Source organism: Amblyomma mixtum, chromosome 5 (assembly GCF_055824585.1).
Source record: "Amblyomma mixtum isolate Tamu chromosome 5, ASM5582458v1, whole genome shotgun sequence".
In the NCBI taxonomy this organism is placed as follows: domain Eukaryota; kingdom Metazoa; phylum Arthropoda; class Arachnida; order Ixodida; family Ixodidae; genus Amblyomma; species Amblyomma mixtum.
Window position 1 is genome coordinate 180,781,927 of NC_143016.1, and position 15,600 is coordinate 180,797,526.

The 15,600-nt window shown below is 44.0% G+C and overlaps 1 protein-coding gene across 1 annotated transcript; it reads left to right on the plus strand.

The window, feature by feature from the left end:
- Positions 1-269: 269 nt before the first annotated feature.
- Positions 270-14,352, plus strand: LOC149344973 (uncharacterized). The gene is made up of 4 exons (XM_089547335.1): positions 270-377; positions 1,811-2,159; positions 13,022-13,200; positions 13,978-14,352. Exons 1-4 carry the CDS (start codon positions 270-272, stop codon positions 14,350-14,352), a joined length of 1,011 nt encoding a protein of 336 aa, XP_089403461.1.
- The last annotated feature ends 1,248 nt before the right edge of the window (positions 14,353-15,600 follow it).

Below are 15,600 nucleotides of genomic sequence, written 5' to 3' on the forward strand. Positions count from 1 at the left end.
TATGCGCTGCACCCCATTCGTATTCTTCTAGTTATTTCCCTCTCATGATCCGGATCTGCGGTCACTACCTGCCCTAAGTAGACATATTCTCTTACTACTTCCAGCACCTCGCTACCAATTGCGAACTGCTGTTCCCTTGCTAGGCTGTTGAACATTACTTTGGTTTTCTGCATGTTAATTCTTAGCCCCACCGTTCTGCTCTGCCTGTCTAACTGATTGATCATGCTTTGCAGTTCTTGTCCTGAGTGGCTTAGCAAGGCAATGTCGCTATGGCCCTTTGTTCTTCAACGCTCAAGGATAGCGGCGTTGCTAAAGGGTGGAGTGTGCCCTCATACCTTGCATTGCCGAGGCAAATGCACCCCATCCTATCAAGTGAGGTATGCACGACGTTCACGCCGCCGGACGGAGTGCATCCAGTCGTCGGCCCGGCTTAAACTTTTTCGCAGGATGGATGAATACAATGTAAATTATTCGATTTATGTGCGTGAACACGGAACGTGTGTCCGACTGCACAGACAGCGCAGTCTAGCGTGCGCTGTGAGTGACGTCAAGTGCGGTGTTCGTGCGGCCACGACTGTTGTACGAGAGGATGCACTCCCAGCGAGCACGCGCTGCGCGGCGATAATTGATAATGACGCAGACGATGAAGGCATACCTAGTCGCTGTGCCATGGATGTCTGCTGCGATGTTCTGATAGCTTTTCTGAGCCACCAAGGCAGCCCGTTTTCAGTTACGACTGGAGTTGTTCGAATCTTGGGCGCGCACATTTGGCACGGTGACGAACATCGATTTTCCACTACGCCAAGGGTCTTAAGCCTTCACTACGGCGTCCCTCATAGCTTCAGTCGCTTTCGTACGTTAGACCCAAATAAACAAAACGAAGCTTTACGACCGAACAATCTGTCTATGCTGTCGCGAAATAGTAAGCAGTATTACCAATAAAACTGACCCCTGAAGCACATCACCATTTAGCAGCAACTTTTATCTGCAAGCGTCCTTAACTTCTTTATACCGACATTTTCATCTACCAGTTGAAGAAAGTGGTACTATTAATAATAATATTATCTTGATTTCCACTATTGTTAATTACAATATCCATCAGGCCAGTCTAAGCCATTGGCGGCTTGTGGGACTTGGAGCTTTGGAAGCGACCGCAGAGCTTACTCATCGGCTACATCGCTGTTCCAAGCGTTCAGAGCAACCGTATTTCAAGTCCTGGCCGGATTCTCCCCTGCTGCCATCTGTCTTCATTGAATTGAGCTTCGTCTGCTGCTTATCGGCTTCATCAGGGGGGCGTTCGTTTTCCAGTGCACTGCAGTCACTTTGGCAGTGGCAGCGGCGGCGTACAGACATTCCGTGACCGAGTTCGTCTATTTTACAGGTTGGTGGGCATTTATACTTATCACTGTTAAGGCTACCTATAGTTTTCGTCTTTGCTGCTGCTGCCGCTGCCATGATACTGTAGTGCGAGTGTCACCTTACTTCGTTGCCTATAGTACTTTATCCTCTGTTGTAGTCCCGAGCAATGCCGGAGAATACTATTTGTATTGCATGTAAAGAGAACCTTGATGATGGCGACGAGTGTGTCACTTGTGACGAATGCAGTTGCAGTTACCACAATGGAAACTGTTCTGGAGGTTATGTAAAAAGTACAAAGGGGAAAGCCTCCAAGACCACATGGAAGTGTCCGACTTGCATACTTGCCAGAACCAGAGGGGGAAAGTCGAATGAAAAGTCGAAAAATGAACAGGCATGTGAGCACAAGGCGGAACTATCGCAAATCAACGCCAAGTTAACTGTTCTCTTGCAGATGAAAGAGAAAGTCGACGCTCTAAGTAGCTTGAAAGAAGTTATAGAAAGTCTTGAACAGTCAGTGCAGATGATGTCAGCCAAGTATGACGAGCTTCTAGAAACGCAAAAACGACACGATACGGAAATACAAAATCTGAACAAACGTCTTGAAGTCGTAGAATCGGTGGGATCTGAGGCTGAGGTGGGTCGATTGAAAAGGCAAATAAATGACCTTGAACAGTATGGACGACGCCAGAATCTTGAGATCCATGGTCTGAAATACACTGAGAACGAAAACGTGTTAGCTGTTGTGAACGACCTTGCATTGTCTTTGAGCCTTGAACCGGTCACTGAGAGTGAAATTGAAGGTGTGCACAGACTTCCTCACAGGAAAAATGAGGACAAAACGCCTCCTGTGCTGATCCGCTTTGTCAGCCGGAAAACAAAAGATCAATGGCTAGCGAAAGTAAAGGATCTGAAAGCTAAGGAATCAGACATACGCCTTTTTGACAACCTGACAGCCTTCAACAGGCGACTCTTGTGGCTGGCACGTTCAAAGGCAAAGCAGTGTGGCTACCAGTATACCTGGCAGAGAAATGGCAAAATATTTGTCAGGAACAGAACCGGAGAGAATGCAATCTGCATTGCTTGCGAAGACGACTTGGCAAACATTCGGTAGCCTTAGGTTTTCATGCGCGCTGATCTTCTGTGGGAAAAAAAGAAGCCTATCATGACCTATTTTGATATTGATTCTTTCAATAAGTACATTCTGAATTCTGGAAAGTCTCTCAACAATTCTCTCAGTTTTTTTCATTTAAATGCACGAAGCCTGCAAAACAAAATAGATGAAATGGTTGTGTTGCTGTCAACTTTGAGGTTAAAGTGGGATGTATTAGTATTTTCTGAAACCTGGTTTAGCAATGATAATGATGCTCCTAACATTGATAATTATAAATGCGTATCTTTGGCGCGACAACAGAAAAGAGGAGGGGGCTTATCAATTTATTTGAGGAATGAAATCGGCTATCACTGTTTACCTGAATGCTGTGAAATGAATGAAGATGTAGAAGCTTTGTCTTTGTGCTGCGGAAAAATTGTTGTTATAGGTATATACAGACCGCCTTCAGGTTCGGTATCTGCGTTTTGTAACTTTGTTGAAAAAACTTTGGAATATGTGTCTCTTAATAATTATGAAGTGGTTTTTCTTGGTGATATAAATGTTGATATTCTGGGTCAAACGTCCGTTACGAGAAATTTGCTAGATTTGTACAACAGCTATGGATTTGTGAACTTAATTTCCTCACCAACAAGAGTTACTGACAGCTCTGAAACGCTTATTGATGTGTGCTTTACGAATATTTGCACTAGTGATGTCCCGGCTGGCGTTTTGACATTAAGCATTAGTGACCACATGCCTATATTCTGTATAGTTCCGAGTCAACCAAAACAACACAGGAGTAAACCGGAATCTTCCACATTTAGAAGAATTGATGAAAACAGCTTATCAGAGTTTCGACGTCTTTGTGCTAGCACAGATTGGAGTAATATTTTAAGACAGGAGGATGCATGCCAATCGTACACAAATTTTATATCTACTATTCAAGAACACTACAATACTGCATTTCCGCAAGCAACGCGCAGAACTCATAGAAAATCAAGAAAGCCGTGGATTTCAAAACAACTGTATGACCGCATCCAGGAAAAGAACAGACTTTTTTCGCGTTTTGTGAGAACAAAAGACACTGACATTCTCCGTCAATTCAAAACGTTCCGCAATAAGTTAGGCGCTGACATTAAAAAAGCAAGAAGTGATTATTACGCGAGAAAGTTCTCCATGTCTGATGGCTCGAAGGGAACATGGAATACACTTAACGATCTTCTAGGTAAAAATAGAACCAACGCACCCGTCTCACTCCACATTCATGGCGCGAACTATGATGGCGCTGACCTAGCGAATGAATTTAATGGGCATTTCTTATCTGTTTTTCCGCCAAAATCAACTGATGGTCCACATCAAGATGCCTCAATCTATATAACCAGTAAACAAAGTAAATCCATGTTTTTGTTACCATGCACAGACTCAGAAATAATTACCATTATTCACTCCTTACGCAGTAATAGTGCTCCAGGTGTCGATGGCATAGCTCCAGTCCCGATCAAGAAAGTAGCAGATGTCATTGCGATACCATTAGCACATATAATTAACCTAATGTTCACGACAGGCACATTTCCACATCAGTTGAAAATAGCTCGTGTCACTGCCATTCACAAAGGGGGTGACATTAATGATTTAAATAATTATCGGCCGATCTCCGTTCTTTCAGTTTTTTCTAAGATTGCAGAACTTGCAATCAACACACGTCTTTCTCAATATCTCGAGAAAAACCATGTCATCTCCAAGCAACAGTACGGATTTCAAAAAAACAAAACAACTGAGGCCGCCTTACTGGAAATCAAAGAAAAGCTAATTGAAAACATAGAAAATAAACTGCTAACAGTTGGCATATTCCTTGATATGAGGAAAGCGTTTGACTCCGTTAACCATAAGATATTGCTTGAAAAAATGCAGTGTTATGGAATACGCGGCGTTCCTTTAACCTTATTTGCTAGCTACCTTGACAACCGATCTCAAACAACTATCATTAACGGTATTTCATCTGGGATCGGTCAGATTATGTCTGGTGTGCCACAGGGCTCCGTTCTAGGACCAACGTTGTTCTTACTATATATTAATGATATCGTCAACCTTCGTCCAGCAGACAACATTATAATCTATGCAGACGATACTAACGTATTTTTTTCAGGGCAAGATAGTAATATTTTGCAAGCAGCCTCCAATAGTTGGTTATCCCAATTGTCTGTTTGGTTAAAATCAAATAGGTTAGAACTTAATGTCAGGAAAACAAAGTACATACTGTTTAGAGCCAAAAATAAGGAAGTTCCGAACAACTTCCAAATTCACTTCGAACAAGCTCCTATAACTCGTGTCAGCTCTACAATGTTCCTTGGAGTCATTTTTGAAGAACATTTACTCTGGACAGATCATGTAAACTACGTTTGCACTAAAATGGCTCGCTCTGTTGGTATCCTAAATAAATTTCGCACAATACTGCCTCGGAAATTCAAACTACAAATTTATTTCTCTCTAGTCTTTTCGCATGTACAATATTGTTTGTTGATCTGGGGAACGACTACCTCAACCAATCTTGTGAAAGTACTTACTTTACAAAAAAGAGCTGTACGAGCGATTGATAATTTACATTACAGTGAGAGCACGGGTCTTTCCTTCCTCAACCATAGACTGCTAACCATCACGGCCGCTTACCACAAGAAGCTTGCTGTTTATATCAGAAACCTTATGAAAAGAAACTGGCAGACTTTCGAGAGCACATATTTAATTGCCCAAACAGCATACAGTCTTAGGCACCCTCAATACCATGCATCAAAATCCCGTACAAACTATGGGTTCCAAAAACTAACTCACATAATTCCTCATACATTAAACACCTATCCATATTTAACAGAATTGTCACTACAAAATATGTCCGAGGTCAGATTTAGGAAAACTGTTCATGAATATTTTTGTTATAGCTAGTTGTGGTGTGTTTTTACCTAATCAGTTATTGTCTTTGCTATGTTTTGATCTTAGTTTTGTTGTGCTTAGCTCTATGCATGCCTGATCTCTGTTTCGTTGTCAGTATATCCGCTGCTTTTCTAGTTTCTGTTACTTACGAAAACTTTGTACCATTGCCAAGTGCCACTTTGTTTTTGTTTTTGTTTTTTTTACATGGGGAGGGCAGGCCTCAGTCAGGCGCTACTAGGCGCCTTTAGCTTGCTCTCCCTTGTTTGCAGTCTCTGTACTGGCCAAACAAAACCAATAAATGAAAAAAAAAAAAAAAAAAAATTGGCGCGGCAACACAACTTTTGTTATTGCTATCACAATACTGTAAACTCAAACAAATTAACAACAAAAAGTTCGCCTGTTCCTGGCAGGTGAAGTGAATTAACCAATACATGCGTCATTGAAATAGCAAGGGTGGAATATTCAAATCAAACGAAATAGAGTTTTCAGCATGGTTATAGAAGTAGCAGAAAAAATGACCCCGGAGGTTATTGAAAACCTTACACAAATACATGTTTGGTTTATTGGTTTGATTTATTAGGGTTTAAAGTCCCAAAGCGACTCAGGCTACGAGGGACGCCGTAGTGGAGGGCTCCGGAAATTTCGAACACCTAGGGTTCTTTATCGTGCACCGACACCGCACAGTACACGGGCCTCTAGAATCACAAATACATGCATCGTATTGCCTCGTTGAATCGGGTGTTTGATCGAGTGAACGAAAACCGGAAGACGTAACTGAGCGTGCGCTGACGAACATGCTCAGTTTGGAAATCAGAGCACCAGAAATGGTAGTATTACTGTATGAGTGAAAACTACCTGAACAGATGGAAAACCAAGTATCCTTTTAAGGAAATTCTTGAAAAGCGAACCAACATGGTTAAGCAGACGACGTGGGCAAAAAGCAAATTACTGCAATCCCATAACGCAGCATAGTGTAAGTGACTGCACAGCCATTTTGTTTTCACTGGAAAGAGAACTATGCCCCAAAATGAAAAAGAAAGCAAGCAACTCTTGTAAGTCGAATACAGACATGGTGGAATTGCGCTTTTCAAGACATACTCGATTCAAAAAACACTCCCGTGAATTTTATGAGGGGACATTTCTGCCGGAGAGCAAGGACACGGCGAAAAATAGTTGTTATGGAGAAATATTGGAGGGTCAATGACACATTTCTTCAAAATATTTCGGAAGCAAATGAGTGTAGATTTTGAAGAATTTAGTTTGAGCGAATTCATTGTAAACCGTTCCAGTGCTTTATAGACATCATTTTGCAGCCAGATGATTTTTGTAGTATAAAGTAAATAATTACAAAGGAGCGCAATGCTACCAGGCTACTGGAAGACTATGCAAATAGATATAGTAGACGCAAAGTTATAATGAAAATATTGGAAAGCAAATAAATAAATAAAACATAACCCTATGGAACTCTAGTGTATATAGACACTCTGCTACTGAAGTAGTCCCTGTTTAAAGAAAAAAATTGTGAACTACCGGAAAAGATAGTTTCTTCGCATATTATAAATTGGCCCAGAGAATCGTAGACAATTTAATTTATTTAATAGACTATCGTGGTTAACAGTTTAAAATATTTTACTACATCCAGAAACAAAGCTACGCTGAACAGGTTATTTTATAACGCAGTATACAATGCATCTGTAAATTCTTCCAAAGTAAGACACTGTGATGCGCCACCAGCGCCCTTCAGCACTAGCGGCGGCCTGACGCTCTCTTAGGAAAGAGACGGAAGGAGAGGAAAAAGAAGAGAGACGCGGGGCGTGGCGCAAGCGGCGCGAGGAGACGAGCTCGGGGAACGAAGCAGGCGAGGTCACGGCTGAACGGCTTCTTGAACCCGGGTGACCAGGCCTGGGGAAGCCATCCTCGCCCAGTTCCGCGCAACCAGGAGCCTGCTGTCTCCTGTCTCCCGCCTGCCTCTCGATCGCTGCCTCGGAGAGCGGGCGCCGTGCCGGGCACAGGCAGGTGCCGGGCACAGGCAGGTGCTGCCTGCCCGGGGATCCTACCGGCCTTGCTGTCGGATCGCGCCTGCCGTCCCGTGGCTGGGACCCCCTGCGGTGAAAGGGTGCCTTCCTGGCCGTGCCCGGGTGTCCAGACCTGGGCGGCCGTCTCCTCTCTGGTGCGTCGTCAGGGCCACTGGTGCTGGTGCTCCGCGCCCGACTTCTGGCCGCAGGGAGAACAGCCCCGCGGAGGTACTTGGCCCCGGCGCCTTTCTGGCGACGAGCAGAGGAATCTCACACCGGAGCCACTCCTCGACCCTCGGCCGCACAGCTCCATACCCATCAATGACTGCTCTCCTGTTTTAAGTAAAACCATTTTTGTGACATCTACGGATGTGCTCGGTCTGGGACGATTTTTCTGTATCCTCCGGGGCCCCACCTCGCAGGACGCTCGAACCTGCTGGGGCCTTTTCCCCTCACAGACACAAACTGAGAAACCATCTACGCCAGGTGGCTTCTTCTGATGATTGTTGACAATAATTCCGAGTTGATCAGATAAGGATAACTTGGGTAGATAGGCGAGGCAGGTATTTTTCCTTCCAAGGAACAAACTTGGCTTCTATCTGAGCAAGTGTATTGCGAGGATCGTGCGAGAAGAATACTAAAGTCATCTGCTAATACTGAGAGGTTTTACGAAAAGAAATTTGTTACAGATGGGTTACCTTCGCGTTTATGTCGAAGCTGTTTCACGAACGGCCACGGCGAAACCTGACTGATTGGGAAACAATGAAAAAGTGATTCTTGAAGGAACGCACCGTTTCCGCAAGGAAATTTTTCAGATATCTCAGATATCATCAGCAGCGTTGAAATTAGCCTATAGTTTTCCATTTGATGCATTTATCCTCTTTTCTGCAAAGGTTGTACGAGGGCCAGCTGTAGATTTTCTGGAATGGGAACGCTATCTAACAAGGCGCTTTCTCTCAACAAAAGTTGGTCCGAAAGGGACCTATGAGAGGGAAAGACAAAATGTCTTTGTAAGACACAAACTGATAAACCATCTATGCCAGGTGGTTTCTTCTGATGATTGTTGACAATAATTCCCAGTAGATTAGTTAAGGATAACTTGGGTAGATAGGCGAGGCAGGTATTTTTCCTTCCAAGGAACAAACTTGGGTTCTATCTGAGCAAATGTTTTGCGAGGATCGTGCGAGAAGAATACTAAAGTCATCTGCTAATGCTGAGAGGTTTTCCGAAAAGAAATTGGTTACAGATGGCTTACCTTCGCGTTTATGTTGGAGCTCTTTCACGAATGGCCGTGCTTTTGCTTCGCTTTCTGTGCATTGAGTGAAACGACGAAGGAAGTGTTGTCGTTAGCAATTATAATTAGAGCGACCACCTTGTTTTTTACGCCCTATATTGCGCTCGCGTTATGCGATATTCTTAGACATGCGTTCGCAGAATTTCCAAAAAGCTTCTTTGGTAGCAGCTGTCATCATATCTTCATATAGCCAGTTGTAGTTCTTCAGATGTAGTTTGATATGAGCTTTCATTGATAAGTTTTAAAATTCCTTCATTTTTCGGCAAAACAACTAATAAGCTGCTTGCGTCAAAGTGGAAATAAAAAACGCTTACCAATAAAACCATCAACTAAACCACTAAACTTTATCTCGTTAACAAAAGAAACCTTTAAAAACTTCTTCGGGACATGTCACTAATCTGACGGAGCACGAAATAGAATAGAAGACCATATGAAGGACTAGCCAAAAAAATAATGATGAGCCAAGTGTTGTGTAATGGCGCATCAGGACTAAGAATAGCTCGGAGCACGGACTGCTATGCAATCGATGCAGGATTGCAGTAAGCAACCTCTTACCATGTCTTCTTTCATTGGAACGCTTACTGTATTTTCCACGCCGTTCAATGACAGCACAGCTCAAAAGAAGCACAACAAGCGGTGTTGACTCCGGGTCCATTCTTTGTTCTGTTCCAAAACTCATTCTGATGAGTCGATATTTAGGCCGCCTTCCACAAGTCTACAGCCTTTCAAACAGTAAGCTTCTTCTCGCTTATAGAGGTATCAGTTTGGTCATGAATCATGTCGTCCACATTATCCCGAAAGTGACAGCGCGTGGCCTGCTTTTTTAAGGTCATGAAAAAACAGTTTGAATGGCTGTGGCTGGCCTGCACTCTCGACTAAAAGACATACCGTTCATGAACTTTGTTCTGTTGCTCGACGCAGCACTCATTGAACTCTGCGATGACGGCAGCATAGTCTTCTCGGTTTTCTTTTACGGCAAAATAAAAACTGTTGAATACTTGAATTCCCTTCTCACCGGCTACGCTGAGGAACAACGCCGCTTGTACTGCTGCCGAGCATGCTGCCTTACTGGTACCGGACGTTGCCTGCCAAGAGTTAATATTTCTGCTATAGAACACCAGGTGAAGGGGTGTTCCACAGTAATTCGGCGGAATCCAAATTATGACATTAAGCTCGTACTCATGGCAGACGGAATTTGATGCATGTCATAGTGAAGGAAGAAATTCACGGGGCTGTTTCTTGAGTCAGGAAGAGCAAGGCAGTTAAAACGGGAAGAAAAACAGTTGTCAACTTAGGAAGAGGGGACAGTGATCTAGAACATGCAGAATGGTATACGGTACGTACACGGACATTACAGAATGATTTTATTGACTAAGGGGTGAACTACCATAGTCCGCCTCGTAATTTATTGGTTCATAAACGCGAGCTTCGCTCGCGCCAGCGAATCAAGTGAAGTGTCAAGTAGAAACAGTTTTTGGTGGGCTTCCGTCCTTAACTTCGCACTGTGAAAGCTGTATTTTAAATACCTAAAATTTTAGCTTGTCGTTCATAATTCAACTAGGCAAGTACCTCGTAGTGTGATGGATATGGGGAAGAAAAGGGGGAGGGGAGTGATACGTTGTGATTCTCTGTCGAGAGTGCTGTTTTAGAATGAAGTATTTTGAGCACAGAACGACGAAACAACGATTTTTGTCTAAGAAAGAACGGAGTCAATGGTGATTCACACGGCGGCTTCTACAGCTGAATTCAGAAACAAAGCTGTTCAGCGCTAAGTGTTTGGCCTCATTTTCAAGCAGGCTAAGAATGAACAGCAGGGATCTGTAATATCAATAGAAACTAGATATGATTTGTTAGGTCCAAAAAGGGCATATACACTCTTGTTTAGAATGGCAGGCGTCCGCGAGTAAAATTCAGCAATGTATCAGAGGCTGTTATTGCTAAACTGCATATCGTCTAGGGATCAGGAAAGGTTAGGCAGTTAAATTACGCACTTGTCAGGAAAGTTAGTCAGGAAAATTAGGCAGTTGTGAATCAATAATCGTAATAAGAAATCTTAAGTTTACTGGTTTGTTTTAAGTGTGGAATGCCTGATGTCTCTATAAATAACGCGCTCAAATCCCTGATCTCAACGACAGCACTCACTGGAAACCCTACATCAGCCTGTCCTACTTCGATGAAGAGCAATCCTCGTCAGTTTCCCCAGGGTGCGCACAGCGACAGAAAATTGCAGCATTTTTGGTTCTGGCGTACTGAGCTGTCGATGCATTTACCCGAGAAAGTCGAGAATAGAGAAGCTACGCTGTTATGAAAACCAGTGACATTAGCGGAATACCATTAATTTCTCGGTGTCAGAGAGCGAGAAGCTCGCTGTGGAGGCCAGCACGCCGATGGCAGTAACTGCGTAAATGGCACAAAATCAAAAAGAACCTCGTCACGGCGGAGCTACCGACGTTCGCTGCTCGTGACAAAATCACGTTAGAGAGGAAGAGAGGACACGCTTCGCTCTTCCCTCACGAGGAGCGCGATGCCTTGCGTAGGGTCCAGTGAGCTGTATAAAAGCTGGACGGCGGCTTCGTAGACACCACACGTGCCGCCGCCCTTTCCGAGCAGAGCAGCTGAGCTTTTATTTCCCATGGATACATCTAAGGTAAGCAACCGAATTGACTGCCTCACGTTGGTGTTGAGAAACAGTTTTGGTTTGCGCCATTGAAAGATACATTTAAACGAAGATTCTTTTTACGCCTAAGCGGAAGCGTGTTGGAACGCACTAGAAGCAGTTGGGAACAAAATCTGAGTGGTGAGGCATCGTTTTATCAGCTAGCGAGAAATTCAGTACTTTATTTTCATGAAAGCTAAAAAAAATATGACCATAACTCGCATCGTTATTAAACATTTATACCTCTTTTTTGGCATAAGGTCTATAGAAGAAGTACGATGTAAACTAAGCTGACTACAAAGATTACTTCTCTTATTCTTAGTACATCGAGCAGCTATAAGCTGGAATCAAGATCACTTCTGTAGAGTAAGATAAATACATGTATTTAAATGGAGTTATTGGTTCCAGATATTACCGTTTAAAAACTACGCTAGCAAAATGTCCGAAATAGAATGGCACACGCTTTGTCGTATTCTTTCAAGTGAAACATGTTGGCGGAAATATTTTCAGCATCACCTACCGTTCTATGGGATGGTGTGTTTACTGGTAGCTTAATATTTTAATTTGTTCCCTAGTATGGTAATGCAAGCTTTTGCCATGGCCTGTTATAACCAAACGCGAGAAATAAGCGTGCTTATATGTTACCAATAGGTGTGGTGTTCTGGAAGTCATCCTCAATATTGAAAATTTCTATATACTTTACACAACATTATGCAAACCAGTGCTTTAGCTGACGCACAGAGATGAATTTTTTGGCTTCCACTTAAGAAGCAATAAGTCTGAAAAACTGTTCGTATGAACGACGCGTTGACAGGTATTCAGCCACTATTTTCGACAGTGAAATGCAACTTTATTCCAGTGCTGAGAATTATCGCCATGCGCCCATTTATCAAAAAGATTCAGAGCGCATTATCGTTATGAAATATCTCGAATTTCTTCTTAAAAATAGCCATGTAGCCTCAATATCCGGCAGCAGTACAAATACTGTTGAAAACTGTTGTATAGTGAGCTTTCGATCGCCATTTTGAAGCAGCTTTTTCCGAAATGAAGTAATTTTCTCTCGAAGGCACAGTTATTTCAGCAATGTTGCGATCAAAATTTTGCGCCGAGTTTTCTTCTTTAGAACTGTGCATAATTCATTAGCATCTCTGTCGCACCTCGCGCTGTTCGCCAGTGCACACTAAATAGTTTAAAACTTATTTGGTCTTCACATGTTTTCGCAGTCGCCTCAATACCCAGTTATTGCTAAAATCTCAAAAATTAGCCAAGTTCTCGTCAGGTATATGGCAAATCTGCAACACAAACGCTCGTTCATAGCTTTAGTTCACTACAACACTGAAGCAAGTCTGTACAACGAGCCGGAATTACGTTTACGAGGGAGCTAGAACATTGCTGTTGTTCCATGCCTAATATAGCCTCAAGTATATTTTGACTTCGTACTACCTTTCGACTGCCGGAACGGACGTCGAAACAAGATGAATGAATGAATGAATTTATTAATTATTCACTGCGGTACAGGCAAATTGCACGTCACAATTAGTGTTTTCGAACGCCTTGTTCGTGACACGCTGAACTTACCTACAACGAAAATCTCTTGACGATTATCTTCTAACGGAACCGGAGCCCTTCTTTCTATGACTGCTGATAAGATTAGTAGCAGTAACACCGATAACTAATCGTAGCATTGTCACCGTTGTCGCTCCTCCTTCTACAGTCGGCCTACGTCTTCTTCTCCCTGGTCGCCTTTGTGAGTGCGGGGAATGTGTTCGGCGGCGGCGGCAGCTTCGGGGGCGCAGGGTTCCGGGGCCCCATCTTTGCGGCGGCGGCTACTCCGGGCTTCTCCGCTGCTGGTGCCTCCTACGTACGTACGACTATCCGTGTCCGAGTTCCATCATGTCGTGTATGTTGCTTTCTTCAGCGTTTCTTCTTTTGGCTGTGCTTCATTACGGACGCTTAGAAACTCGCCTAGCAAAGGCCATGAAAGTTATTACTATCAAGCAGAGGCCTTTGGGTATTTTTTACCCTGTACGTCACAGCTGCAAGACACCTGCCGTAGATTCGGCTTGTTGTCGAGCACACAATTTTTGACTAATTATACGTGAATTAATAAGCACATATTAGCCAATAAGCAAAATAGACATCTTGGGCTCTGGAAAGCTAGAGGTAGGGCCATATGCAACTGTTACCCCCGTCGGCAGGGATCTGAGAAAAATTGTTTGGAAGGTAAATTTCCTGTCGTTCTCATGCACAAATTACAGCACCCTCTTTTACAACATCGAGATGATTATATACCTCCTCACATCAAAGTGTCCACCTTTACTTTATATCACTTGGTACTACTGACACGGATGCTAATCACACTAATGGTTTTCTTTATACCTTAGGATTATTAAATATTTCTCGCTTCTTTGGGAGCAGTGCCTTAGAATTTTTGGCAGAACCTACAACGTAAGAAAATCATCGTGTGGAATGACAATTACTGCACGGTGGAACGCAGTGGAGCTTTTTCGAAAAAGAGTAGTTTTATCAACCCGTCGACATTATTCGAGTGATTGTTTCCTTCTCCTGCTCCTCCTATATGCTTTCGTCAGCTCGCACAGATCACAGCTTTTAACAATTATCATCTTCAAATCTTCAGCCTCCCCAACCGTACAGCTTCGGCTACGACAACACAGACGAGTTCGGGACGCGGCTGTTCCACAAGGAGCAGGGCGACGCCAGCAACGCCAAGACCGGCTCGTACGGATACCGGGACGCCAACGGCCTCTTCCGCACCGTGAGCTACTTGGCCGACGCCGGCGGATTCCGTGCCACGGTGGACACCAACGAGCCGGGAACCGCCCCGGGTGCCAGCGCTGACGCCGTGTTTAACGCCAATCCCGTCGCGGCTCCTGCCGTAGCCCCGGGTGCGGGCAGATACACAGCCGGCCGCTACGGGGGAGCCGGACCCTGGGCCTCTGCGTCAGGCGCCGCTGCAGGCGGATACGGAGCCGGCGGTCCTTGGGCCGGATAAGCGAAATTTCCGTAATGCAGGGCGAACATTGTATTGGGATGTATAATGAATGACAGTAGTGAGCAGAAAACGCGGAAATCCCTGATAATAATAAAAAATTGTTTTTCAACGATCGTGACAAGCAGCTTTATGGTAAAGTCCACCATGCAGCAGCTTCTGAAAGGATTTACTGTAATCCTCACTGAAACGCGTTTACAACAATCTTTCTGTCAAGCTTAAAATCATGTTTAGTTTTTAGGGGTTAAGCGTCCCAAAGCAACTCAGGCTATGAGGGACGCCGTAATGAAGGGCTGCGGAAATTTCAACCGACTGGGGTTGTTTAGCGTGCGCTGCCACAGTACACGGGCCTTTAGAATTTCGCTTCCATCGAAATTCGACCGCCGCGTGCTGGATCGAACCCGCGTCTTTCGGGTGACCAGCAGCGCGCTACAACCACTGAGCCACAGCGGCGGCTAGCACTGACGCTCATGCATTGCAAAAAAAAAATCAGTGAGGGTTCCGGATGTATGCTCTTAAGCAAAATAAGCGTGGTCATCCCGAACGAGCAGCTGCTTGAAGAAGCTCTCACCGTAGTCGCTTCATTTTGAATAAAGGATCAGCCCAGTTGCCTGACAATTAGTGACCAAATTACCCACGGCACTTTATACTGAAATTTTCAGCCGCTCGTTGGGCGAAAAAAGATGTGTAGAATGGTGTCCTCTTGGGAGAAAAATGCTTTGCTCAAGACTGATAAAAAATTAACTAAGGGCGTCACCTTTCTCCGTGGCCAGAGCTGACAGTAGACACTTGAATCAATGAAAACAACTAACGATGTTGCATCTGCTTAACTTGGAAATGGCTGTTTACAGGGCAACGAGAAAATGGCCTTGGGATCCGCAGGGTCTAACGGTGGCGGCAGTCGCCGTCCTGACGTGACAATAAGTTTTTCTGGTGCGAAAAAGGAATTTGCGGATGTCTGCGTGGTCATCTTTTTTTTTTGCGCTAACAATGGGCAAAAAAAAATGTTGGTGCATGGAGGTTCGGTTTAAACGATTACTTTACGCTGAAAAGAAGTACCTTGCATGCTGTTCTTCCGTGCATTGAGGTGCTTAAAAAAACAAGTTGTGTGTCATGCGAAGAATAAGCTCGTAAATTCGCATTTCCTCAAAGTTCAGCGTTTCAGAGTACTCTGGCTCATTTTGTGGCTAAATAAAAGAGTAGAACTTAGTAAACCTGGGAAATCATTGCGATGCTCACAGCCTCAAGCAA

Bases quoted from the DNA above. Each gene is read 5' to 3' on its own strand.
- LOC149344973 (XM_089547335.1), top strand. From the start codon at position 270: ATGGCCCTTTGTTCTTCAACGCTCAAGGATAGCGGCGTTGCTAAAGGG. The intron at 2,160-13,021 runs GTGTGCACAGAC...AACTAATCGTAG, and splicing joins CACTGAGAGTGAAATTGAAG to CATTGTCACCGTTGTCGCTC. The intron at 13,201-13,977 runs GTACGTACGACT...TCAAATCTTCAG, and splicing joins CCGCTGCTGGTGCCTCCTAC to CCTCCCCAACCGTACAGCTT.